Source organism: Bactrocera tryoni, unplaced genomic scaffold (assembly GCF_016617805.1).
Source record: "Bactrocera tryoni isolate S06 unplaced genomic scaffold, CSIRO_BtryS06_freeze2 scaffold_25, whole genome shotgun sequence".
NCBI lineage: Eukaryota > Metazoa > Arthropoda > Insecta > Diptera > Tephritidae > Bactrocera > Bactrocera tryoni.
Genome location: NW_024395977.1, coordinates 11180917 through 11208877, shown reverse-complemented (window position 1 = coordinate 11208877; position 27961 = coordinate 11180917). Strand labels below are relative to the sequence as shown.

The 27961-nt window shown below is 38.2% G+C and overlaps 2 protein-coding genes across 2 annotated transcripts; one reads left to right on the top strand and one right to left on the bottom strand.

Annotated features, from left to right (window-relative positions):
• Positions 1–4235: 4235 nt before the first annotated feature.
• Positions 4236–6817, top strand: LOC120780716. The gene is made up of 4 exons (XM_040112977.1): positions 4236–4263; positions 4337–4415; positions 6267–6393; positions 6473–6817. The coding sequence occupies exons 1-4, from the start codon at positions 4236–4238 to the stop codon at positions 6785–6787; spliced, it is 549 nt and encodes a 182-aa protein (XP_039968911.1). The 3' UTR covers positions 6788–6817.
• Positions 6818–16026: 9209 nt separating this feature from the next.
• On the bottom strand, positions 16027–21986 carry LOC120780715. Its single transcript, XM_040112976.1, has 3 exons — positions 21438–21986; positions 18438–18690; positions 16027–16031 (listed from the first exon to the last, which is right to left on the bottom strand). The coding sequence occupies exons 1-3, from the start codon at positions 21984–21986 to the stop codon at positions 16027–16029; spliced, it is 807 nt and encodes a 268-aa protein (XP_039968910.1).
• Positions 21987–27961: the final 5975 nt, after the last annotated feature.

The window sequence follows — 27961 nt, the reverse complement described above, 5'->3', positions numbered from 1 at the left end:
CTGGTTTAATTAAATTCATTAGTATCGTTACTTGCTTGACGACCAATATTACCGATATATATATACCGATACATTTTTTCAACGTCCCAAATACATGGCGACTGTCTCTCCCCTACAGAATGGCGGCTTGGTCGCATAGAGAAGCTACATCACGGCTCCGACGGTCATATACGAGTAGTTGACCGCCGTACTTAAAACGGAACTCTAACGAGACCGCTGGTTAAACTATGCTTCTTACCAACCGCAGATAATAACGAAAATGCACATAATAAACAATCCGTACAATAATACCGACACGCAGAAATTGAAACATGAAACCGAAATAAACCGCAAAAACGACAAATCATAAATAAAGGATAGATTATTCCGACCTCGCCAAACCAAATAAAGTTGGTTACAAACAGACAAATTTTCCATAATTTATACTATCGAGTTGCAACTAAACTCGAACTTTCCTCCATACAGGCAAATATGGATTCAGAAAATAGTCAACCGTCAACGCCAACAATGCGATCGGCCATCAGTGTGCCCAGTCCTGGGGTTGCCCCAAGACCGGCGCCCCGAACAAGCACCGCAACAACACCGTCAAATACCGCTCGTAGCATCATACGAGCACCAACACCGTCATCACCAGCGGAGCCCCATCGCTTACGATGCCCCCTTTGTCGCCGCCCCCACCGACAGCAATACTCTGGGCTGTTCAAGGGGTTGTCACCAATGCAACGCCAGCAGATAGCACAGGTGCATGGGCATTGCCACAATTGTCTGGCACCCACGCACGCAACTCATGAATGTGACTCAGGGGCTTTGTGACACATCTGTGGCAGGCAGCAACACGCGCTGCTTCACCGCACCCCGAGACGTGAGGTCGGTCGGCCATCTGCCCCTCGCAGCCGCGGCACAACCAGATCGCAGCAAACCAGCCGTGTGGCACGTCGGCGAAGACCGGCACCTCTTCCCCAGCAAAATACAGCATCGACAAGGCGTCAACAAAGGCCACACCATCGACGTACTTCCGCGCTCAGCAACGTTGTGGCAACGTTGCAGCAGCTTCAGCGATTACTAGGCTGAACATTCGCCTAGGGGGGCCGGGATGGCTAAATGAGTTAAGCTTCCCGCCCTCACGCGCCACTACACCACACAACACACCACTCACAAGCAACACTGGCACATACACCACACTTGAAGACAGCAGTTTCCCCACACACCATATTGGAAACAGCACAAAACAACACACACACACAACTAACGCAGCGCCCAACGAGAAAAAAGCTTCGTCCTGGAAGTGAACGCCTTTCGACTACGATTTTCGAGCAGTAAACATCGGCGGACGTTTCTACATATTTTTCGTTATCTTCGGCGCGCAGCTCAACTACCGTTCCAACATCTGGAGATCCTCTGCGCGCAGCAGCTGAACCAACCCATTAGTTCCGAGTGTTCTTTTGTAGAATTTTATAAATACATCCATACTTCCACTGGTATTCGGCCAGAGAGTCCATCAATTTTAATACATTATTATACACCTTGCTGATTTTATACATTGTCACGCCTCCACTGGTATCCGACCATGGAGATTTTTATTATAACCTTTCCGTATCTTCCAATAAAATTGTTATCTTGAAGTAAACAAAAAAATATATATATTTATAGTCCTGACAGACGACAGCGCTAAGTTACATTAGCGGGCTTAAGTTACATTTATTTGCGCATTTGACTCATGTCAATGCAAATTTGTAATGCACAAGAACTTCGCGCATTTACCAAATTTTAGTAGGCAACATTGGTTAAAAATGACAGATTTTTGCTATTGTGAATGGTGAATGACAGAAGGAAGAAGAAAAAACGTAAGCAAAAGATTTAAAGAAAGCGGTAAAGGTAAGCTGTTTTTATATTGCTAATTATGTTATGTGCCAGTATATATTTAAAAACTAATTTTAATATTTTTAGATGGAGATGAATAAACAAAGGACAACGCACAGTGAGACAGCCCAATAGTAACCGCGGCAAAAAATGGTTTTTGACGTGTCGTCCAATTTGGACGAAATTTTCACAGTATATTAACAGATATATGAGTAACAATTCCCTGAAATTTCAGCCTCATAACTTCATTACTTTTTGGTCTAGAGCAAGTCAAAGTTGAGATATGCCAACGCGCTTGAAATATGTTAGTTCAAAAGCTTATTAAAATAAAAATACATAATAAATGTAACTTTAAAGTATTTTTTTAATTAATTTAGTTATTGTAGAATGAGAAAATGAAAAAATAAATTAAAAAAAAAACACAATTTTTTTTTCTTAACAACATAATTGTGGTGCAAAAATTGAACATTTTGCATTTTCAATGGCCTAGGAAATATAGAGCAGCCCCTCGCCCTAGGTGCAGACTTATACCAAATGAAAGTTTGAAATCTCAGCTTTAATTTAAAGTAGAGGACATATAGCAAAAGTTTGCAAAAGCACATTAAACATACAAAAAACTACAAAAAGTACGTAGCGCGCACATTCTGTCGCTATACGTATGTTAGCATGCAATAGCATGTTTTCAACTTTTTATACTCTCGCAACAATGTTGCTAAGGAGAGTATTATAGTTTTGTTCACATAACGGTTGTTTGTAAGTCCTAAAACTAAACGAGTCAGATATAGGGTTATATATACCAAAGTGATCAGGGTGACGAGTAGAGTCGAAATCCGGATGTCTGTCTGTCCGTCCGTCCGTCCGTGCAAGCTGTAACTTGAGTAAAAATTGAGATATCATGATGAAACTTGGTACACGTATTCCTTTGGCTCCATAAGAAGGTTAAGTTCGAAGATGGGCAAAATCGGCCCACTGCCACGCCCGCAAAATGGCAGGAAACCGAAAACCTATAAAGTGTCATAACTAAGCCATAAATAAAGATATTAAAGTGAAATTTGGCACAAAGGATCGCATTAAGGAGGGGCATATTTGGACGTAATTTTTTTGGAAAAGTGGGCGTGGCCCCGCCCCTACTAAGTTTTTTGTACATATCTCGGAAACTACTATAGCTATGTCAACCAAATCCTACAAAGTCGTTTCCTTCAGGCATTTCCATATACAGTTCAAAAATGGAAATCGGATAATAACCTCGCCCACCTCCCATACAAAGATTATGTTGAAAATCACTAAAAGTGCGTTAATCGACTAACAAAAAACGTCAGAAACACTAAATTTTACGGAAGAAATTGCAGAAGGAAGCTGCACTCAGGCTTTTTTTCAAAATTGAAAATGGGCGTGGCCTCGCCCACTTATGGACCAAGAACCATATCTCAGGAGCTACTACACCGATTTCAGTGAAATTCGGTATATAATATGTTCTTAACACCATGATGACATGTACGAAATATGGGTGAAATCGGTTCACAACCACGCCTTCTTCCAACATAACGCTATTTTGAATTCCATTTGATGCCTTCTCTGTATAATATACATATACATTTGGAACCAATGATGATAGCGGAATAAAACTTTACAAAAATACGGCATTTGAAAAATATGTAAATGACGTATAATGAAATCTCGATTATCACTTTATCATGCGAGAGTATAAAATGTTCAGTGACACCCGAACTTAGCCCTTCTTACTTCTTCTTACTTTTTACTTTTATTTTTTTTAATTGTTTGCTATTCACTTATTGTGCATGAGAATAGTAATAAATTACATTTGTTTTTTGTTAGTTATTCAGAATTATGCTTTAAAGATCATTTATGTTTTAATAAAACTATTCTTGTTTACATAAATTTTATTTACGTTATTAATTTGATAGATAATTTTGTTGAAGGTCATTGACTTTGGGTTAGATAGTCGCATAATTTTTAATTTAAATTGATAGTGCAAGATATTGTTCTTGTCTAAGTTGTGTTATGATCACTTTCTAATGTGGTTAGTTTAATTGTTATATTGTAGTGCCGCTTGTCGCCTGGCAGGAAAATAAAAAATTGTCGATGTGGTGAAACAAGGCATGGGAACAACCAATGATGGTAATGTCTCTAGAAGATTTTTTGAAGATCCAGAAATAACCGCTGACATAACTGGTGTAAATGTAGACTTAATTCCCCGCTTTAAAATTATATTAAATACTATAAATAGTAGTAAAAATATAGATGTTGGTAAATTCCATACGTATTGCATGGACACTGCAAAATTATATGTAGAGCTTTATGGCTGGTACTACATGCCTATCACTGTGCATAAAGTTCTCATTCACGGCAGCAAAATGGTATCTGAGGCTATATTGCCAATAGGTTTGTTTGCAATTTTTATTTTTGAGAGTATATTTTTAAACTTTATTTAATATTAACTTTTTTTTTGCTACAGGAATGTTATCCGAAGAAGCGCAAGAAGCAATGAATAAGGATTCACGTATTTCTACGAATGAAGATGTAATGCACTATTTGCAAATATCATTAGATCCTTATATTAATTCATTTAGAATGAGAAACAAATTGAAACAAGTAAGGAAGGGCTAAGTTCGGGTGTCACCGAACATTTTATACTCTCGCATGGTAAAGTGATAATCGAGATTTCATTATCCGTCATTTACATATTTTTCAAATACCGTATTTGTGTAAAGTTTTTATTCCGCTATCATCATTGGTTCCTTTAATGTTTATACTGTATTATACAAAGAAGGCATCAGATGGAATTCAAAATAGCTTTATATTGAAGAAGGCGTGGTTGTGAACCGATTTCAGCCATATTTCGTACATGTCATCAGGGTGTTAAGAAAATGATTATATACCGAATTTCATTGAAATCGGTCTAGTAGCTCCTGAGATATGCTTTTGGTCCATAGGCGGCGAGGCGCCACGCCCATTTTCAATTTTAAAAAGCCTGAGTGCAGCTTCCTTCTGCCACTTTCTTCCGTAAAATTTAGTGTTTCTGACGTTTTTTGTTAGTCGGTTAACGCACTTTTAGTGATTTTGAACATAACTTTTGTATGGGGAGGTGGGCGTGGTTATTATCCGATTTCTTCCATTTTGAACTGTATATGGAAATACCTGAAGAAAACGACTTGTAGAGTTTGGTTGACATAGCTATAATAGTTTCCCGAGATATGTACAAAAAACTTAGTAGGGGCGGGGCCACGCCCACTTTTCCAAAAAAATTACGTCCAAATATGCCCCTCCTTAATGCGATCCTTTGTGCCAAATTTCACTTTAATATCTTTATTTATGGCTTAGTTATGACACTTTATAGGTTTTCGGTTTCTGCCATTTTGTGGGCGTGGCAGTAGGCCGATTTTGCCCATCTTCGAACTTAACCTTCTTATGGAGCCAAGAAATACGTGTACCAAGTTTCATCATGATATCTCAATTTTTACTCAAGTTACAGCTTGCACGGACGGACGGACGGACAGACAGACATCCGGATTTCGACTCTACTCGTCGCCCTGATCACTTTGGTATATATAACCCTATATCTGACTCTTTTAGTTTTAGGACTTACAAACAACCGTTATGTGAACAAAACTATAATACTCTCGTTAGCAACATTGTTGCGAGAGTATAAAAATTAGAATACCATGATGATGTTAAAAAATTATTGATTGAATGAAAAAAAAATATTGTTTTTTTTATTGCATTTCAATGGGAGGTGGGCGTATTAGTGGGCGTGTTATTGTAATGTTTGCATGAAGCATTTTAAATAATATAAATTACAGTAATATAGAATTTAAAGGTTGTGTTTCATATATTTTAGAAAATATGGCACTTTTTATGTTGAGGTGGTATGGGTGATGGGGTTAAAAGTGGGCCAAAGTTCAATTTTTATTTCAAATAATGTTTGTAACTATATAACCTTCAAGTATACCAAAATTGGAAGTTATACCTAAAGTAGTATTATGGACAATACGGCATTTTACAAATTTCGACTGTATGGCAGGTGGGCGTAAAAGTGGGCTAATTTTCATAATTTTTTTTTTTTAAACTGGATTTGTTTTAAAAATAACCTGTGCAAAGTTTCAGAGCTCTACAATGACTCCTTGTATTTTATGCCGGCGTTGTCTCACTGTGCAACGTGGACAAATAGTGATGAAGTTATGCTAATAGATTTGTGGCGGGAACGAGCCGGAGACTTGCGAAGGGCGAAACGTAATTTGCACATCTACGCAGACATATCTGTGCAAATGGCGCACAAATTTACTGCAAAAGAAGTGCATGTAAAAATACGAAATCTTACACAAAAATATAGGTTAATATATATCGACATAACATTGTTAACATTATTAACTTTTGTTAAATTACAGAGACGAAAAGAAAAAAGTTGGGCCCTCGGGGGGCAGCCCATCGCTGTGGAAACATTTTGATGCGGTCCATCAAATTATCGGACTGACAGCAGCCATTACTGCTGAAGTATACGAATCATTTATTGTGGTAAGCTGAGTTTTATACGTTTATTATTAAAATAATTTTTTCTTAAAACATATCGAATTCAACATTACTTTCGTTCCAGTCATCTATGGCTATAGGATCACCAGAACCAATGTCGCCAGAGCAAGAACCAATGTACGCCAGTAATTACATGACGAACTCACCATTAGTGTCGCCATTAGGTAGCTCGACAACAGCAGCGGGTGAATCTACAAGTAAAAAGAGAAATTACATGGGCGAACTAATAAAAGTGGCAAAAGAACAAAACGAATTGCTGAAGACAGTGGTGGAGGACGGGAAAATATTGACTGAGAGAGTTGTTACTGCAATTGAAGAACAAAGTAGTAATACAAAAGAGTTTATAGGTATTATGAAAACTATTTTAGAAAAAATGTAATAATAAAATGAATTTGAACTGAATATTAATTTTATAAAAAACTAGCTGTTACCCTGTGTTTTTCGCTACACCTAAATCGATTAAAACTCTTAAGGGTTTTTACTTTGTGTTTTATTTATTGTTGTAAAACTGTTACTTATTTATGAAACATTTATAAAACATATTGGTATACAACATTTTTGGTTTTTCCACCTGGCGCGTAAATGAATAAGCACCTTGGTGTTCCCACTCTCGAGCATGCGACGAACAATTGGCCGTGGGAGAAGCACGGTTCTTCCAAATTGACGCCGCACACTTGAAACGTTTGCCCTTACGATTTGTTGATGGTCATCGCAAAGCCAAGACGTACTGGGATCTGCAAGCGCTTAAATTCAAACGGCATGTCGTTGGAATCATGGAAATGCGTGGTAAGAGTACAACTTCGCCTGCTGCCTTGCCATTTAGTATTGTTGCTTCAATCAAATTTGGCCACAATTTTTTGACTGAAAGTCTTGTGCCATTACAAAAAAGTCGGTGGCTTCAGATTTCGTAGAAGTATAATGGGTGAACCGACTTTCAGAACCAAACGATGCGGTGGCAGACCGGGGGGATCCAAAGAATTCAAGAATTTAGTTACTACTTCATCTTAATTCAAAACGTTATCAATCGATGTATATGTTGTAGCTTCTCCTGTCAGTTTTTCTTGAATGGCAAAATTGATTTCGTTGACGTGTACATTTTTCGGTGCCAATACTTAATAATCGTGGCGTTGATAGTGTTGAACAATATTCGGAAATACACTTTCAATCAATTCTTCTTTCGATTGTAAAAGTGTACAAAGGTTGTTCGGCAATGTGATCAAACCGGTATCATCGATTGGTATTTTGCCTTCGCCAATATCCAACAACTGCTTCGAAAACGCCGCTGCGGATCGATCATTTTGCAATTGGACACGCATGTTGATGGTAAGAGTCAGCCTTTGAACATGTCTCCACAAAACTGACGATTTTAAACATGCGTTTATTTCGTCGGCACTAGTTGATCGAGGAATGATTGACAAAGTTTGCCGAAAATCGCCGGATAATAAGACTAATGCTCCGCCAAAAGTTGTTGCTTTTATCGTAAATCTTGCATTGTTTTATTGAATGCTTCTAATGACTTTTTGTTAACCATTGGGCACTCATCCCATAGAACTATTCCAGCTCCTCGCAAAACTTTTGCCATTGTTTAATTCCTCGATATGTTGCCGTTGGTGTTTCAACGACTTGGATGTTCAACGGTAATTTCAACGCAGAATGTGCTGTTCGGCCGCCATCAAGTAGAGTAGCAGCGATGCCTGACGAAGCAATTGCCAGCCCAATTTTCTGCTGTGACCGTATAGTATCAAGAATCAAAGAGATCAGAAACGTTTTCCCTGTACCACCGGGCGCATCCAGAAAGTAGAATCCACCGGCGTTATTGTCGACCGCTCGTATAATCTTACCATAAGCATTTTTCTGCTGAATATTCAATTTGGTAATGTTAGCTTGTATGAAAGCACGCAATTCATTGCAATCGTATTGTTGTTCACGTTGAAGTTCATGGTCAAGCATATCAATCGCTAAACGATTGGGCGCAGTTACGCCAAGTTGCGCTAATGCCTTATTCGCAATTGTAAGGCACAGATCTTCAACCAATATTAAAGAATCATTATACATTTGTAATGTATATAGCAAGTCTGCGTCCGATGCTCGATTACGCGCCAAAATTAATAAGTCCTCGGTCATGCAGTCTTTGTACTTATTCCACAGTTCTTGCGGATTTCACGGAAGGCATGTAGATATTATTATGGCGAATAGTACGCGAACACGCTCTCCTTGCTTTCGTCGTTGAAATGTTTTCGATGATGGATTCCAATTGAAATATTGTGGTATTTCGGAATATAGCATTGTTCTTGCAATTTCATCGTTTTCACACAACTCGAAAAAGGTAGTTAGTGTTGTCCCCGGTGGTCGTGCTAGAGTATGCATATTTTAAGTACATAAATAAAAATGGAAAAATTAACCTAAAACTACATCTTAAACTATGTATTTTACCCTCACACGCATATGCAATAAGACCCACCAACAGTGTGATGTAAAACCAACAGTGTATTTGCAAACCGCATGGAAGCACTTACGAAACAATAACAATACTCACTTGCTTTGTGTGTATTGCACGGTCAGCAGAAAAACACAAAATCAGTTTGAATAAATGAAGCAAATCGATGGAATTAAATCTGGAAAAAACACACAATGTTGAAACACTTTTTTTTTACTCATATTGCGCATTTTCAAGCGACAATCGAACCGCATGGCATCACATACGAAACAACAACAATGCTCACTTGCTTTGTGTTGTACGCAGAATGTTAATCACGTTGAAATCTGAGAAAAATACACACAATGTTGAAACATTTTTTTTGATACACTCAGTGCAGCGGAACACTTATGTTCTGTATGTCTTGTCTGCTTGACAGTCATCCATAGAAAGAACGAATGACAGGCAAAAACGATCAACATGCGATGTCAATGTTTTTTATTAATTGTAAACATCCGCCAGTTGTTTCTGTTTATTAGTAAAAGGCATTTGACAGGACTGCCAATCTTGCGGCAAAACATTATTTCATGAGAATTTGTATAGGCGGGATGTAACATTTTTTCTTTTTTTTTGCAAAACGTGCAATGATACACATTAAATTTCTTATGTGCACCCTCCAAACGGACCCCAATCACCCCTGAAAATTTCATTGAAATCGGGCAAGCCGTCTAGGAGGAGTATGCGAACAGGAAGTTTTGCCACTTGTTTTTTTTTTTTTTTTTGTTTTGCGGGCGAGGGGGTGGAAAATGCCTTCCGCATCGTCGATGCTATCGTCACAGCAGCGGTATGTGCCACTTGCAGGTCACTAAAAACCCCCCCTCTAAGGAACCGTCGCCCACCCTGGGACCGCGTTTGCATTACTTCAGGGTGGCGTTCGATTTTTCTCATTGAGAGATTTACATCTACTTCTCCGAATTTACGACTTGTCCATAAATCTAGGTCTTTTATCAGCCTGGCCGTCCATCTACCGCGACTTTCGTTCTCCCATCTTTGTTGCCATGATGTTATCGTATCTTTCCTTATTTGTTGTATTGCATCCATGTTATTGCCGGGTGATTTCTTTAGCTCCCACAGCTTTTTCCTTTCATATGCCAGTAGGTCGATTGGAGCATTGCCGCTTATAACTAATATTGCGTCGCCTGATACTGTTCTGTGGGCTGATGCAATTCTGAGGGCTGCGGTGCGGTACACTCTGGCCACTGCCTTACGCCGGTTTTCCTTTCTAAGCGCGTCTGCCCAAATTCCGGTCCATATAATAGGACGCTGATTGTCGTCGACATTAGGAGCTTTCTCTTTCCTTGGCTGGGGCCTCCTATGTTAGCCATTAATCGGCTCAGTTGAGACGTGATCTTCGCTGCCTTACCTGCGGCGTGCTGGATTTGTACCCAGAAGGTTAGTCTGGGGTCCAGTCTTACGCCTAGGTAGTTAGCTGACTTTTTTGCCCTAAGAATATCCGTAGTTGTGTGCATGCTTATCTCGAGAGGTATGTGCTTGTTTGTTAGCAGCAGTAGCTCAGTTTTCTCCGTAGCGAGCTGGAGGCTGTGTGTGTCGAGCCATGCTTGCGTCCGTATCATGACCTGGTTCAGCTTTCTTCTCGCTTCTTCTGTATCCCTTGATGTGATTACTGCTGCAATGTCGTCCGCGTAGCCGATTAGATACGATTCATCTGGCATTTCTAGTTTTAATATATCGTCATAACTAATGTTCCACAGGTCTGGGCCTAGAATGGATCCTTGTGCTGCCCCTGACGTCACTGCTTTTTGTCGTGATCCCTCTTTAGTTTCGTACAGCAGTTTCCTGTTACTTAGGTAGCTCCGCACCACAGCCCTGAGGTAGTCAGGTATATTGAAGCTATTTTCGAGGGCGTCGATCATATCTACCCATCTAGCGCTGTTGAGGGCATTTCGTACATCTAGAGCCGCCAGCAACATTATTCTTTAGTATTTATACCATCTGCGCTGTACTGCTTCTACGCTTTCTATGACGCATTTTATGGCTCCTATGGTTGATCTGCCGGGTCTAAAGCCGTGTTGTCTAGGCGACAGTCCTCCAGCTTCGTTGTTAGCCGCTTCGAGTCTGGGTTTAAGTAGGCTTTCGTACAGCTTTCCCGCTGCGTCAAGCATGCATAATGGCCGGTATGCTGATGGCGAATTAGGGTCTCCTTTTCCCTTACTGATTAGCCCCAACCGTTGCTTTTTCCAGGGTTCAGGGAATATTCCGGCTTCAAGGCAGGCGTTGTACATATTCAGTAGTACTCCTGGGCGTTCTGCAGCGATTATTTTGAGGACTTCTGCTGGGATCCCGTCCGGGCCGGGTGATTTGTTCGCCTTGAGCTTGCCGGTGGCTACTTGCAGCTCTTCAAGGGTGAACTGGGGGATTTCTGCAGTGCTAAGAGTTTGTTCTGGATCACTGGCTCTTGTTTCGTGTGTGGGGAATAGTGCGTTTACGATGTGTTCCATTTTGGCAGCGGTTACGTCAGGTGGCTTTGCTCGTGCGCCGAGTTTTTTCATCACTATTTTGTACCCTAGCCCCCAGGGGTTTCTGTTTATATCCTCCCGTAGTTCCTCCCATTTTTTCATTTTACTGTCGTCGATGGCGTGCTTCAGCTCCTTTTTTGCTGCTTTGTATTGCTCGGCTTCTTGGGGTGCGGCTCCTCTGCGCCTGGATCTCGTGTAAGATCTGCGAAGGCGGAGGCATGTGCGTCTGAGTTCGGCGATGTTTTCAGTCCACCAGTAAACTGCTGCTTTACGTTTGCTGTGGGTAGCCTTGGGCATTGATTTTTGGCAGGCTTTGGTTATATTGCGCATTGTGTGCTCGACTGTTTCTTTGCTGTAAGGGAGGGATCGCTAGATGGGTTCTGCTCGTCTATTGCGGCGATTAATTTCGATGTGTCTAGCTTCGAAATATTCCACTTTCGTGTTCCACTATTTTTGCTGAGCTGTTGAGCGTTTCTTCCAGTGTCGATCATGAAAGAGATGTAGTGATGATCACTGCCAGTTTAGTCCTCCAGGACTTTCCAATTATTTATTGAGCCTGACATGCGTTCTGTTGATAGGGTGATGTCTGGTGTGGTTTCCTCGCATCCCGGTCTTCTGAACGTTATTGCACTTCCCGTATTGAGCACTATTAGACCTAGCCGCGCAGCCATTTCCAGAATTCTCTTTCCTCTCGAGTCAGTGTTTGGCATACCCCACTCTACGGCTCTGGCGTTTAGGTCTCCGGCGATCATCAATTGGCCTTCTATAGTCCTGGCTGTATCCTCTATATCGTCGAGCTTTTCTTGGAATTCCTGTGTTCTATCGCTTGGCGTCAAGTAGCAGCTAGTTACTGTAAAAATTTCGCACTTGGCCCACACGAAACCGTTGCCGTTCTCATTGCTTACCGTGGTGGCGTTACTCCCTGGTGGTAGCCATATAGCGGCGGTTGAGCTGCTATCTTCTAGCCATGTACCTCTCTCTTTCTTTTTGTATTGCTCGCTTATGATGATTATCTCGTAGTCATTTTCCATCACCATTTGCGAGAGTAGTGCGTCAGCGGCCTTGCATCTATGCATGTTGGCTTGTAGAATCTTCATCTGTTTCGGTAATTCCTATATACCGAGCATTTTGCGGAGCCCGGAATGTGATCGGCCTTTTCGTGTTTTGCCTCTTCGCAGAGCAGCATGAAGGAGGCTTTGTGCACTCTTTTAAGTTGTGCCCTGGTTGGCCGCATTTAATGCAGACACCTTGTCCTCTTCTATCGGGCCCTTTGCAATCCCAGGTTAAGTGCCCTGGCCCAAAGCACCGGAAGCACCTTTTGGGGGTTTCTTTTAGCCGCAGTCGGCAATAAACCCATCCAATTTTGATGCGTGCCTGTCGCATCAGTGTGTCTGCCCTTACCTGCTGTCTTGTTTTTGGAGCTGTTATATTAATTAATAGGTCTTCGGTGGGGTCCTGTGCTTCTTTGACAGCCGCTGCAACTTCCTCTTTTGTGGTGAGCGAGTCGAGGTCTCTGATTTCTATGGTAGCCTTAGTTTTGAGGTCGGCGACAGTTGCAGTCTCTTTAAGTGTAGACTTAAGTGCCTCACAGAAGCTGGCCTTTGTGGACTGCCCCTTCTCTAGCTCTAGTAATAGGGCCCCGGCTCTTGTTTTGCGGATCCCCTTGATCTTGACCTCTGCTTCTTTAAGATCTACCTTACTACGGATATTCTTTAGGACTTCGGCGTAGCTATTCCCTTCTGCTGGTTTTATTATAACGGCCTCTGTTTGTCGTTTAGGCCTATTATTCCCTTTCTCGCTTGCGGCCATGTTGTTGCTTTGTTGTCTCTTGTTTGCGTTTTTGGGCGCTTCTTCGATCGTTCCTTCGTTTACGTGGGTCTTTCTGGGTTTTTTAGGCAAGACTTTTTGCCACTGGCTGTCGTTTTCATGTCGTGGTCGCACTGTTTCTCGCGGCTCGACTGGGCTTGTCGCACGGCGCTTCGAGGCTGCTGACTCGGGGGTCGTGATGCGTCTGCTTAAGTGTGCTCGCCTTTTTTCGTTCTCTGCGGTGAGCCAGTTTCTGCGGTAGCTCTTTATGACGTCGAAGAGTTCGTCTAGCTGTGCCGCTCCATTCTTGACATCCATGCTGACGTTCTTCTGTTTTGCCATCGCCAATTTCATTTTTTGTACTATACCCTTGCACTTTTCTAGGGATTCCTCTTCTGCCCGTCTCATTTGGGTGATGTACTCTTGTTTCGGCGAGTTTTGAGTTCCTTCTTTAGCGACAACTGGGGTGCTCTTCCCTTCTCCTTGTTTTGCCGGTGCTGCTTGTGTGACCGGAGTCTCCTTTGGGACTGTCTTTTCTCCATTTTTTTCTTTCTGTTTTGGAATGGCGATGAGTACGGGGGACCTGAGTACCCTACAGCTTCTACGGAAGGCTGTCCCGTATTCCTCTTCTTGGTGAACCCCGTGGTTATCTATGCAAGCAGGGAAGCCACGCAAGGGTTGACACAAGTCCTTATGGGAGCTTGTGTTCAGAGCCAGGTTCGGGCGCGAATCAGGAGCTCGTCTCAACTGAACCTTTACGGCCAAAGAAATTTTGGTGACGTGCATTGAACGTACTTGAAGACCTGCCATGGTTTTAACGAGACGGAGGTGAGAGCAGTATTAGCCTGCCAGCCATTTCGATAAGGTGTCACTCCTATCTACTGAGGTGGCAGAATACTGCCCTCCCCAGCCCTTTTTCAGTCTGTTCCATATCGGTTTTCCAATACACCATAATCAGAATTTTACTGGTCTCAATTCTGATGGGCTTTTGCCCAGGGTTTTTCGTCGTCTTCTGTTCCCTCGTCGCTTTGTTGCCTCCCTCTCTTGGGTAGGTTCTTCCTCGGTGCAGCCCCGGTGGGGGTTGTGGACGCTTATTTTAAGGCGGCATCTTCTCGCCTCTTCGCGGGAGGTTCATTGGGCACGTGAGGCGTTTTGAGCCAAGCCCTCCTCTCCTGCAGCTCTTGGTCGGGGGCTGCGTATTACTAGTCGCAGCTAACCTACTTAGCGTAGGCCGTCCACTATCCGCCAGCTGTGACCCCGGTAGTAGCCTGAGCTCAGCCCTACCAGTAGCCTGAGCTCAGCCACTTAATTTTATATATATAGATGTAATAATATATGGATTTAAACTAAATATTAATTTTGGAAATGTATTGAAATACAAATAGCTACTGCGGTAAGTAAAGTGTTTTGTACCGTTTTGGAAACTCATTGCGATGGCATTCCTAATTGCTGTCGCTGTTGAATCATTTTCTCCTAATCTTGTTTTATGATTGGGTTGATGTCTTGTTGCATCTTTTGCTGCGTCTTGAATCCAAGCTGAAGAAACTTCATCGTTCTCCATCTTAAGGAAATTGTACAAAACGCAACACGCTATAATTATAATATTGACATTTTTAGGAGATACTTGCAAGCCTCTTCCAATTTTACGAAAACGCGCTTTAAGCTGACCAAAAGCATTCTCGATCACTCGGCGACATTTGGACAGTCGATAGTTATAGAGCTTTTCTACTGGATATTGGTTAGCCACATTTGGGTATGGTTTCATCATGTGACGTGATAAACGGAAGGCTGAGTCGGCAATAAGAAGCACCAAACATTGATGCTTTCAGTTCTCTTGGTTATTTTGTTTAAAAATACCAGCGTGCTCATGGAAATGTTTAAGGGAGCTCCTCTCAAATATATAGAAATCATTGTTTCGTCCTGTGAATCCTATATTTATGTATGTAAACTTTGATCTGCAAGTAATAAAAAATGTAAACACATGTGTATGAAAATCGATGTGGCAACCATCTACAGCACCAAAGCATTGTGGAAATCCCATCATTTTGAACCCTTCGACAATTCTTTTTAGTTTTTGTGGATGTGATATGCATCAATGCAATCCGCAAGACTGTCGCAAACTGCATGGCGAAAATCCAACACAATTTCGAAAGCAGTGCTGCGCCCAATGCTAAACAAACTAGCAACGGTTCTATATTCTGCTGCCGAACTCAATGAAAAGAGTGCAATAGCTACTCTTTTTTCAAGTGGGATACAGCGCAGCATGTTGCTATCCATTTTACCGATATTTTTTACTATTTCGCACAATTTTTTGAAAGTGTTTCTATCTACGCGAAAGTTTTCCTTAAACCTTGCTTCATCCATTGCAGGAATATCGTGCTCCCAAAATTTACCACTTCGGTACTTAAAATAAAATTTTTTTTATTTCAATCCCAAATTAAAATATTTATTTACTTACGAATTTCCAAACATTTCGTATGTGTGGCTAAGCGATTGCAATCCCAGTTCTTAAGCTTGCGTTACAATCAAGAATTGCTTTTACTTTCTCTCTTTTTTTTTTTTAACTCATTTAGTAATAAACAAATTTTTTCGTTATATTCTTTTTGATTTTCTAAGAATAACAAAATTGCCATTAATAATCTCTTTTTATCCATTTCTATTTCGCTTTTTTTAATAAATATACAAATTTCACAATCAGCTGTCGAAATTCACAAGTCTGCCGTCTGTCACCATAAAATTTCAATTGCGCTTTAATTTTGCTCGTCTGTCAGGGCTATTATATGTATATTGCGTCCTCAAAGGAGTGGGTAACAAAAGTAAGTGGTTTATATATGGTCCTTCGAGCCATCCTGAATGGCTCTATTCTGGAAAAAAGAAATAATAAGAATAAAACCAGGAAATTGTGAAACAAAATTATAAAGCGAAAAAAAGCTAAAAATATTAAGTTAAGGTGGCAAACAAAAGTGAATAAGTGCGCAAGTGCACATGCAAGTGCAGTATAGCAGAGAAATTGAAATTACATAAAAACATACAAACAGTGACGAAGAAAAAAAAGAGAGAAAATAAAAATTAAAAAGAAATTATATGAAATTATATATAAAACAAAAAAAACCATTCCAAACCAAAAACCATTCCAAAAATTTTGCTATATAAATATACAATAATAGACACAAAAATTCATGTGCCCGCAAAAAGCCCAAAAACAAAGTTTGGGTAGTGACAAAAAACAGGAAGACAAAGAAATTAAAATCAAATAAGGATGCGCATACATATATGTATACATAACAGTGCGGTAAAAAAAAAAAACGGGCGCGGAAAACAGAAAACAAAAACCACCTAATTCAAAAATACAAAACAATAAAACAAAAACGCAGGCGCGAATATAAAACCATATACTATGTATGTAACAAATACATATTAATATAAAACGAGCGCGGAGTAAAACCAACAAATTCTAGGAACCCACCGCAGTATTAAAAGTGTAATATGTGGGTTTATTAAAAAGTTTATAGTTTAATTTAATTAATTTGAAGTGAAAAATGTGAGTAAAGCGTGTTTAATATGGTAAAATAGCTTGTTGAAATGTTGGAATTTTGGGAATTTTTGAATTTTAAGGTCAAATATCTCGTAAACTAAGCGTTTGCGGTACCTATAAACGTATATATTTTTTAATCAAGAGGACTTCCTCTTTCCAACGATACCTTCAAATCGCGGCGCCAAAGAAATCGGAATTGTGCCCTCATTGGAACTCCAAACACACTTCGCCTACCGTAATCCCCAAAATCCCATGACAGATAACAAAGTGAGTCGTATCGATTCCTTTTAGTATTGCATCTTTCAGTTCAATTTCTGCATACACGTATATACATACTACATCATTACGATCAAAATTTTTTGCGTCAAATTTATTTTAATTGCATAGCATAACTCATCCAGTTATTCACATTTCGGTTATTTAATTTGGAAAAAAACGAAACATTTTGCACAGAATAAATAGAATAACTCATCAAGTTATTATCAAATATATTTATTGTTTTTGCAAAAAACACCGGTTACCAAGCGGTCATAAGTAACTTTCGGTTAAAACGGAAATATCGCTAATAAAACTGTTTGACATAACAGACAATATATACATTTATCATATTTTTTTTCGTTTCGTACTCGGAAAAATAGGTTCCTAGACACCTCTAAGAAAGCCTCTCCAAACATGAGTTTTTAATTGTAACGGGAAGGTCCTCCTACATACAGTTTTCTATTTTTTCTTGTTATCAGATAGAAAAATTTATATCTCGCTTCCAACCACTTGAAAAAATATCTTATTTCTTAGGTTTTGTGGGAAATTGAATGCTCTACAAAAAAGGTCTACTACGATTTTTTCGTAAACCCAAACGTTTAAAAGATATTAACAGTTAAAATTTGATTATTTTTGGGAAAATGTTTTATTTCTTATGAATTTTATAACTCAATGAAAAAAAAATATGATATATATATATTTATATACATATATATTTATACCATATACTGTGTATATACACTGCGCGTCATCAGGTTAGCACACCGCTGGTTTTACTAGTTTTGGCTAATTTAATTTAAAACTAAAGAAGCTAAAGCTCTAATTGTTTTAGTGGTTATAAACAAATAAATTTTCTACTAAATAAAACAAAAATTAATGATTCTCTATTTATCATTTTTTTTTAAATTTATTTTTCAAATCAACCAAAAAATTAACAATTTCATTTAGGTCATCAGGTTAGCACACATCACTTTTTTTAAATTTTTTTAACCTTTTCAGATGAGAACTTATTTCTAAACTTATATATTAAATAATTTACATATTTTTTAATAGTTTTAATAATGAGTCGATCCTCTCTTGTTGAGAATGATTTCGAAGATGCGGTTTGGAAGCGATTCGTATAACTTCCCAATATAGTTCAAAGAAATAGCTGACCATGCACTTTTAATGCCATCAATTAATTCCTCTTTGGTGGAATATTGTCTACCGGACTCGTAAACTTTGCGAGCCAGCCACCCCCACACGTTTTCGATTATATTTAAGTCCGGTGAGTAAGGCGGCCACTGTAATAAATCGACATTTTGTGCTTTAATCCAAGACTTAATCATCAGGGCAGTGTGGATCGGAGCATTGTCGTGTTGGAAGCGCCATGGTACATTTCCAAACAAACTTTTAAAATGGGGAAAAGCCATTTCGAGTACGTTTTTATATGTATTTGCATTCATATTCGTGTTTAAAAATTGCAGGTCGCACGTACCATAGTAGGAGATGGCTCCCCACACCATTACTCTGCCCACACGACTATGAAGTCGATCCAAATGATGTTCCTCCTTCCGAAGATCATGGAAGTAATAATTGTATCCATCGGGTCCTTCTAAATTAAATTTCTTTTCATCTGAAAAGACAACATAGCGCCAATCAGACTTCCAGGCCATGTGTTCTCGTGAGAAATTTAGTCGTAATTCCTTTCGTGCATCGTTAAGTGGTGGTTTTTTCTGTAGTTTCAGTCTCTTCAAGTGTGAAGCATTCCTTATAACTTTTTGAATAGTAGATGAACTTGCTTTTACGCCAACATTTGTCCTGATCTTTGCGGTCGACTCGTGAGAGTTGGATACTTCTCTCAAAATCGCTCTCTTATCAATATCGGAAAGCACTTTATTATTACCGCCTTTATTATTTCGACCATATCCCGACTTATTACGTAAGAAATTGTATATAACTTTTCGACTCCTGCCGGTTTTTTTTGATATTTCAGTTATTGAAAGCTTTAACTCTTCAAAGGCTTCGATTTTTGCTTTCTCTTCAACCGATAACGCTTTTCTTTTACCCATATTAATGAAAATAGAGCACGTGAGCAGTACAAAAAATTTGGTGTCAATAAGTATTCAACTTCCGAAGATAAATGAAAGACAAATTGCATGTGCTAACCTGATGATGCAAAAATTGCGTCATTTTCCGATTAAAAATAGAAGAAAATAACAAAAATCAAATAACGGGACATTATTCTCGCATGTTCTCTTTGCCAGTGATAGTGCATACACAGATGAAAGAAATAGAAAACAATAAAATAGCAGTTAGTTAACAACAACAAAAACAGAAGCATATTCATATTCGGCTGATGAAGATGTGCTAACCTGATGACGCAAAGTGTATATCCAAATATATAAAGATTGTTTATTGGCCACTAATGCACAAAATATCCACAAACATAAAAAAACAAATTTTCAAGTATTTTACTTGCACATGTGTCCGGTGATCAAGCAATAAGCAGGACTGCCTCAAATAAGTAAGCAAAAGTAAGATAAAACCAAAAAACAATTATACATATATATATATTATACTAGCTGACCCGGCGAAATTCGCACCGGTCGGTACGAAGAAGGTTCATCTGGTGTTTTTTTGGTTTTGGGATTAAAACCAAACGCTGAACTTTCCAGGGATCGGGGAACATCTCTTCTTTTATGCACGCGTTGTACATTTTTGCAAAAAGAGTGGGCTTCGAAATTATGTCTACCTTTAGAGCTCTGTTTGGTATTCCGTCGATACCAGGAGCTTTGTTGTGTTTGATTTTTTGGCTATGGCCAAAAGTTCTTCTTCTGTAATCAGTGGGGGTGATTCAGCAGCTTCGTTTCGTTGCTCAGCGTTAGTAATCGGTTCGTGCGTCGGGAATTATGCCTCGACGACTTTCTCCATGAACGGAGCGCATTTGGGTTGCTGCTGCTTATTTTTGAATTTGGACATACAGATTTTATAAGCAGTCCCCCAAGAGTCTATATTCGCTTCTCCGCAGATCTTTTCAAAACAGTTCCTTTTGCTGCGGGTTATAGCTGACTTTAAGAGCTTTTTGTGGCTTTTAAAAGCTTCTTTGAGACGGTTTTCGTTTTCGCTGCTTCGATTGCGTTGTAGGCGACGTCGAGCTGTGGGACAGAGCTTTCGCAGCATGGCAATTTCATCATTCCACCAGTATACAGGTCTTCGCTTATTGTGACATTTCGTCCTTCGCATTGTAGCGTCGAATGCTGCCACCATTTCTTTTCGCAATGCGGTTACTAAGTGTACGCCGCCTTCGCCTGGTGCTATTGCTGCACCCAGGCTGTCTCAAAAATGTCAGTATCAAAATCTGTTTGCTTCCAGCTTCTTTTTCGTGTAGTGTTCATGCGTGAGGTTTCCTGGGCCCGAGAGAACGAAACTTCTGCAATGATTGCCATGTGGTCACTATTTGTAAACATGCCTGACTCCTCCCACTTAATGTGTCTGCTAAGTGCGTCATTTGCAAACATCAGGTCTGTTATAGAGCCTTTATTTCCTTTTTGATAGGTATTTTTGGTGCCACTATTAATAATTGTGAGGTTGGTTTGGCCCAGGAATTCCAGAACTAGGCGCCCACAATGATTTGAACTTCTGCTACCCCAAGCAGTAGACCATGCATTAAAGTCGCCTGCCATTATTATCGCCGATTTTCATCTGCTTTCTAAAGATAATTCAAGGAGGAAGTCCTCAAATTCTCTAATCTCTCATTTTTTGCTTCTCTGCAGAAAGATGTGAAAGATTGTCCGTTACAGGACCAATTGCAGCTTTGCCACTTATATCTGTGATCCAAGTACTTTCCGAACGTTGGCAATATTGCTCACTTAGTAAGGCGACATCAATGTTGCTTTCTATTATTGTTTGTTGCAGCATTGCTTGTGCTGCGGCGCAGTGATTTAAATTCAGCTGCAATATTCTCATTTTTTTGTTATCTTTAGCAGTTCTAAGTACTTAGGGCAAGTCGTGCTCAGGACTGAGTGCTCCCCTTTGCACAGCATGCGATTTGGTGTATTAGTGCAAGCTTTTGATACATGTCCCGAGCTTCCACAACGTGTGCAAAGAGAGGCCCTGTCGATAACACTGCAACATTTACGCGCCATATGGCCTGGATGGAAACATCTGTAACAGCGGGAAACAGGCGAGTACTCCCGGAGGCGACAGATCGGCCACCCGATCTTTACTTTGCCTATTTTAAGGGCTGTCTTAGCGTCTAGAACACGCAGGCATATAAGGGCTATTTGAGTGCCGCTTCTTGTCTTCCGCATATTTTTGATATTTGCTGGCCCTATATTCTGCAGACCGCACTCCTTTTGTAACGCGACGCAGATTTCTTCGGGGGTGGTTATCTCGTCCAGGTCTTTGCACATTATAGTGACGTTGTGTTTTTTTCGCTGTATTACAGCCATTTCTCCAATCACTCTCTTTTTTCAACCGGCTTTCTCTTTTTTACCACGTCCACCCATTTCTCAGATGCGGGCTTATCGACAGAACTGTCTTTCGGTACATTCTTAATGACCTCACTATATAACCCCTGCGCTTTATCGCTCACGTTTCTAGGTTTTTTGGTTGGTGGTAAGTAACCTGATAATTCTCGTATCCTCTTCGGCGTATGCTTTTCTCTGAGGATAGGGGATACTTGCGACGATTTCCCTACCATAGTTCTTTTCAGTGGATTCTCTGTGTTTTCAGCCTTGTCGTACAGGCTTGTTATGCAGCTTACAAGGTCGCGCATAGCTTGATTAATATGCCTTTGACCAGACATCATAGTTTCCAGCTCCTTGATTTTTGTGCCCACTTTACAAAAAATATTACCAGCTTCTTTGTTCTGCATTTGCTCAGATTTTTCTCTTTTGTTATGTTCGGCGGCATTTTCACAATTTTGTATAGGTCCAGCAGCGGTGGTCTCCTCATTTTTGCCTTTTGGAGGCGTTCTCAAAATCTTAGAGTTCCTCCGAAAAGGATTCTCTGGTGGACTTCCCAAACTATTTTCAGAGGTCATATCTCTGCCAGAAAATAGTTGGGAACACCTGTCAATGGGTATGTTCAGTCCTTTGTCCTAAAACCTTAGTTGCTTTTTTTAATGGCTGGCAATGCCGTAACCAAAGGCAAAGCGAAGAAGGAGAAACGGAAAAGGAGAAACATCTGATCGAACAAAACAAAACGGCAGATTAAAATTAAGTGCACGTTTTGTTTCGCTGTTATATGGGGAAAATATAATTTAATAAGTAAATACATATGTATGTATGTGTGTATGAAATTGTGCAGGCGACTAAGGCTCATTTAGCCAGTCTCTATTTGAGACATTTTCACTAAACAGTCTCTAGCGTTAGTCTCAAAATATTGCTTCTAATTTGAAACCTGAAAGTTAGCAGGTCACAAACCTAAAATGAACTCTTGTCTGCCATTTTGAATATACTGAATAGAGATCATCATAGATATTAATTGATTGCCGTTTTTTTATATTTTGTAAGCAACTCAAACACGAAAAGGTTAAAAATATATATATTTTACATAAATTTAGTAAACATTATGAAAGAAAGTCAACATATATTTTTATTTTTATTGATAATTATGTTTTTGATTATGTTATAGAAAATTTAATATTTGTTATCGACATATTTATTTTCATTCAAGCGTGAAAACATCTCTGAATAACGAAATGTAATAGATTTTGTGCTTGTCGCTTACAGAATAGCAAAATCGTCTCAAGTCTCAAAAATTTTCTCTAACTTAAAATCTCAAATTTAGAGACGTGAGACTGTATCACAGTACAGAATCGCACGGTTAACATAAACAAATAACCAATAGCCAGTATAGTTAATATTCTGTCTTAAGCGGAACCCACAAAAAATAAAGACGTGCACTCGCAATTCAGTGTTTGTATTAAATTTAATCGGGATTTGTGCGTTGTCCTTAGTCAATACTACGGGATATTTATTCGACTCATCTTACTATACAGGGTTTGTCCGGAAATTAATGGGACTGATTTTCTTCCACCGCCACTGTACTTCGGAGAGTGCGAGTTACATATATGATTCCACAAACGTATATATGTAATGAAACCGCCAACGTAGAAGAAATAATGAGAAAATACTCAAATCAAACCAACAACATTGCTGTGCAAATAATTTATTTATTTGTTGGCTAATTAAATTGGCACTCACATAAATACAATATGTATAACGAAAATGCAAGTGTCCTTGCTTCATAAAAAATTAAACAACGATACTTGCAATGTAAACAATTTGTATTAAAACAAGTAAGGAAGGGCTAAGTTCGGGTGTCACCGAACATTTTATACTCTCGCATGATAAAGTGATAATCGAGATTTCATTATACGTCATTTATATATTTTTCAAGTACCGTATTTTTGTAAAGTTTTATTCCGCTATCATCATTGGTTCCTAATGTATACATATATTATACAGAGAAGGCATCAGATAGAATTCGAAATAGCGTTATATTGGAAGAAGGCGTCTTTGTGAACCGATTTCACCCATATTTCGTACGTGTCATCAGGGTGTTAAGAAAATATTATATACCGAATTTCATTGAAATCAGTCTAGTAGTTCCTGAGATATGGTTTTTGGTCCATAAGTGGGCGAGGCCACGCCCATTTTCAATTTTTAAAAAAAGCCTGGGTGCAGCTTTCTTCTGCCATTTCTTCCGTAAAATTTAGTGTTTCTGACGTTTTTTGTTAGTCTGTTAACGGACTTTTAGTGATTTTCAACATAACCTTTGTATGGGAGGTGGGCGTGGTTATTATCCGATTTCTTCCATTTTTGAACTGTATATAGAAATGCCTGAAGAAAATGACTCTGTAGAGTTTGGTTCACAAAGCTATAGTAGTTTCCGAGATATGTACAAAAAATTTAGTAGGGGGCGGGGTCACGCCCACTTTTCCAAATAAATTACATCCGAATATGCCCCTCCCTAATGCGATCCTTTGTGCCAAATTTCATTTTAATATCTTTATTTATGGCTTAGTTATGACACTTTATATGTTTTCGGTTTCCGCCATTTTGTGGGCGTGGCAGTGGGCCGATTTTGCCCATCTTCGAACTTAACCTTCTTATGGAGCCAAGGAATACGTGTACCAAGTTTCATCATGATATCTCAATTTTTACTCAAGTTACAGCTTGCACGGACGGACGGACAGACAGACATCCGGATTTCGACTCTACTCGTCACCCTGATCACTTTGGTATATATAACCCTATATCTGACTCTTTTAGTTTTAGGACTTACAAACAACCGTTATGTGAACAAAACTATAATACTCTCCTTAGCAACATTGTTGCGAGAGTATAAAAAACCATTGCGGCTCAAATTTCATGTCACCGAACTCAAATTTATGAATACTTCCTCTCATACGCAAAAGTCAAAGTAATAAACAATTATGCAAGAATACTTATTTGTATGTTTTGTTTTACTTCACTTAAAAAAGTACTTAGGCGATTTTCGTGAAGTTTTTTAAAAGAAAGTACTTGATTGAATGTTTCGACGTTCTATGGACGTAATAAAGTATATTTTTAGCTATATGAAAAACATTTTTTTTACAAAAATATTGAAAAATAACGGAGTTATGTGCTGTCTGCGGAAGTGCCGAAAAAAAAAAGTGCCTCAACTGCTGGCATGATTCCGGTCGAATGAGTAGCTGAATCAAAAAAATTCAAAATGTTTATTAAACTTAAATATATTTTCTATACAATGAACTACGATCTTTGAAAAATATCAAAAATTAAGAAAATGGCGTAATTTTGAAAAAAAAATCGTTTTTTACGAAAAAAATGGTGTTTTTTTTAATGCCAAATTGAAAATTTTCAACCCATCAAAAAGATCGTAGTCTATTGTATAGCAAATGTATTCAACTATATTCAGTTTTAATTTGAAGTCGATCGGTCAATTTATCGTTGAGTTATAATGTCAGCAATTTTGAAAAATGTCGTTTCGAGAAAAACGCGTTTAAAGTTTCACTTATATATGTTTGCACCTCTGAGCGGTAGCTATTTAGAACGCTGCCATTCAAAAACTATTGAAGATACGAACTCGCCGATTTCACAGGATATTTTTGAATATATAAACTATCGAAAAAGCAAAAAAAAAAAATTTTTTGAAAGTGTCACACTGGTATAGCCCCTTAAGTCATATAACTGTCAATGCACTGAAAAAGTATTAAGCGGCTACATACTTGTACATATGTAATTTTTGTTTACATTTACTTATTTGTACTCATTATCGAATGCTTCATTTTAAGAACCAAACAATTGTAAAATTAGTCTTAAGACTAAAATCAAAGAATAAAGAAGTATCTTTAATTAAAACAAGAAAAAACGTTAACTTCGGTCGCACCCAAGCTAAATAACCTTCACAGGTGCATTTAATGAAAAAAATCACGATTGTAGTGTATTTTCTATGGAAAATTTTTACATGCCTTGGTCCTGTTCTTAATGTTAATATTAAGGGCTAAAATTTTCAGGGAATTTTTTTAGGGTATTTCTAAGGAAATTTCGTGACGGGACTGAAAAAAATTAATAGTTAAAAAAAAAACACCCTAATATACATATTGCGTTGTCGGAAAAGTCTTTTCGAATTTCTAATCACACTTCAGCAAATATATACCATTTTGGTGGCTTGAGTGGCTTCTTCACTTTTTTATATAAAAGTTTGAAAATATTGTGAATTTTTTAATTATTTTCACTGATTTTTGAACAGCTGTAACTTTTTTTCAAATTCCCCGAATTTAATTTAATATATGAATCTTAAAATCTCACCTTTCCAACACTATATGGTATGACATAAAGTGATTGGTAGTACTGGAGAAATAAGACTGCAACGGCATCTATTGACAAAATACGAAAATACTTTTTCTACTACCCAATATAAACACATGAGTTGCACGCTAAGCCAAAGCATTACCAATAAGGGAAGAAAAGATGCGAAGTCGTAAGAAACAGAGAAGAAAGAAAGCAGTAAGAAGCAAACATTAATTGATTTATTTTTATATATTATTGCATATTTTTAAAAGTTTTACAGCAAGGTTCGACCAGCCAAATAATAAAATATTTTATTTTATAAACTCAATTCTGCAATTCTGAACTCCATACCCTTCAGAAGAAAAGAGTATCCTTTCTTAAAAAGGATCAAAGCAAATATTATATATAAATAAAGACAGGCAAAAATATGCATATATGACATTCACATATTTTTAAATCAAATAAATAAGAAATTACCACAATATATTTATAATCTGGATTTCATTAGATATTGATGGAAGAAAACGACATAGAAAAAACAGCATTTTCTGTAAGTAACGGAAAATATGAACACCTAAGAATGCCATTTGGACTTAAAAATGCTTCAAGTATATTTCAGAAAGCAATGAATAATAGTTTACATGAATGTGTAGGAAAATTTTGTCACGTTTATATTGACGATATTGTAGCACATATGTACATACACTCAAAAACAATAAAAGAACAAATATTTCGTTTGAAATATATAGTACAAACCTTAAAGAAGTTAATATGAAAATATCTATATAAAAATCAAAACTTATAGAACCCGAGGTTGAATTTGTAGGATACGTACAAGGTTATAAAAACTGATCTCAAAAAACAATAAAAAATTACCCATATCCCAAGACGTTACGACAACTTAGAGGATTAACGGAAAACTATAGGAAATTTATAGCAAATTATGCAACAATATCTAAATCGCTAACAAAATACTCAAAGGAAGAAAATGGGTGAAATATCGCAGTATTTAGTATGTCTAAGAAAACAATTATTAATCTTGATTATGAAGGAATCGTTGCTTGTGAAACCTTAAAAAGAGCGTTACAATAACAAGTTGAATTAGTTACACTAAACTTAGTGAAATTATTAATTTTATCTACTGATGCATCTAATGTTGCTGTGAGGGTAATATCGAAATAATAAAATATGTCATAATAGCGAGTCACAATAACCTCTTAAGTAGAGATATCGTTTCAGATGACGATAGTTTAAAATTGAAAATAACTTTTGAAAATCCCTAGTTTTACAAAAGAGATCTATCAATTAATATACATATGTGCATTCAACCCATACCGAATATAATTCAAGCAGAATAAAATATACAGGAAGAAGAAATTTTGTATCTAAATGATGTCAAATAAGCAAAGCGGGAGCAATTATCTTAAGTCCTACTTGCTTTCGCATGAACTGACGTGGCACGTTCTAATTGGTCCAATTGGGAAACGGGAGCAATTAGTCTATTTAGCAAAGTAGGCAATGGGAAAAACTATCATACCGTCGATAACGTTCAGAGGGTGCAGTTAAGACTAATTTTTTAATTAACCTTTTATTTAACCTTTGATTTAACATTTTATTTAACACTAGCTGACCCGGCGAACTTCGCACCGCCTAATTATTGGAGGCATATTTAGTAAGTCACAAACACACGACACAATACTTTTTTAATTTTATTGAAATTTGCTGCTTTTTGATTTTTAGGAATATTAAATAATTATAGTATAGATGCACAGCAAAGAGACGTTAACATTTCAAGTGACATTTTACCATAGATAATTTTTTTTGAGTGAATACTGACAAATATTTACACTATAACTATCAAACTACATCTGTCGTTTTTTTTTTGACGATGGCCATGGTTAGGAAAAGAAGAAGAACTACATCTGTCATCGAGAAAATAAAGAATTCAAACAACTATAATATAGTTATAGTGAAGTTATATATCCCTCAACTTCTTAAAATGCATTGTCCGTTTTGTAAAAAGTGGATGGAACGGCAGAAAAACAATAATAACTGTCCAGATTGTATTAAATTATTATTAGGATGCGACGAATGCTACAACATAATCGCTGTTACCTTCAGATTTTGTACCGAGTGTGGTAAGAATGTAGAACGAATAATACGCGTGAACAGGGCAAAAGTACAAAAAAATATATTAAAGCAAAAGCTGCTATCTAAA

Coding starts and splice junctions, on each gene's coding strand:
- LOC120780716 (XM_040112977.1), top strand. CDS start 4,236: ATGGTATCTGAGGCTATATTGCCAATAG. Junction 4,416..6,266: donor GAAGATGTAATGCACTATTT/GCAAATATCATT, acceptor GTTAAATTACAG/AGACGAAAAGAAAAAAGTTG. Junction 6,394..6,472: donor TATACGAATCATTTATTGTG/GTAAGCTGAGTT, acceptor CTTTCGTTCCAG/TCATCTATGGCTATAGGATC.
- LOC120780715 (XM_040112976.1), bottom strand. CDS start 21,986: ATGACCTCTGAAAATAGTTTGGGAAGTCCACCAGAGAATCCTTTTCGG. Junction 18,691..21,437: donor CTGAGAAATGGGTGGACGTG/GTAAAAAAGAGA, acceptor TCACACTTGAAG/AGACTGAAACTACAGAAAAA.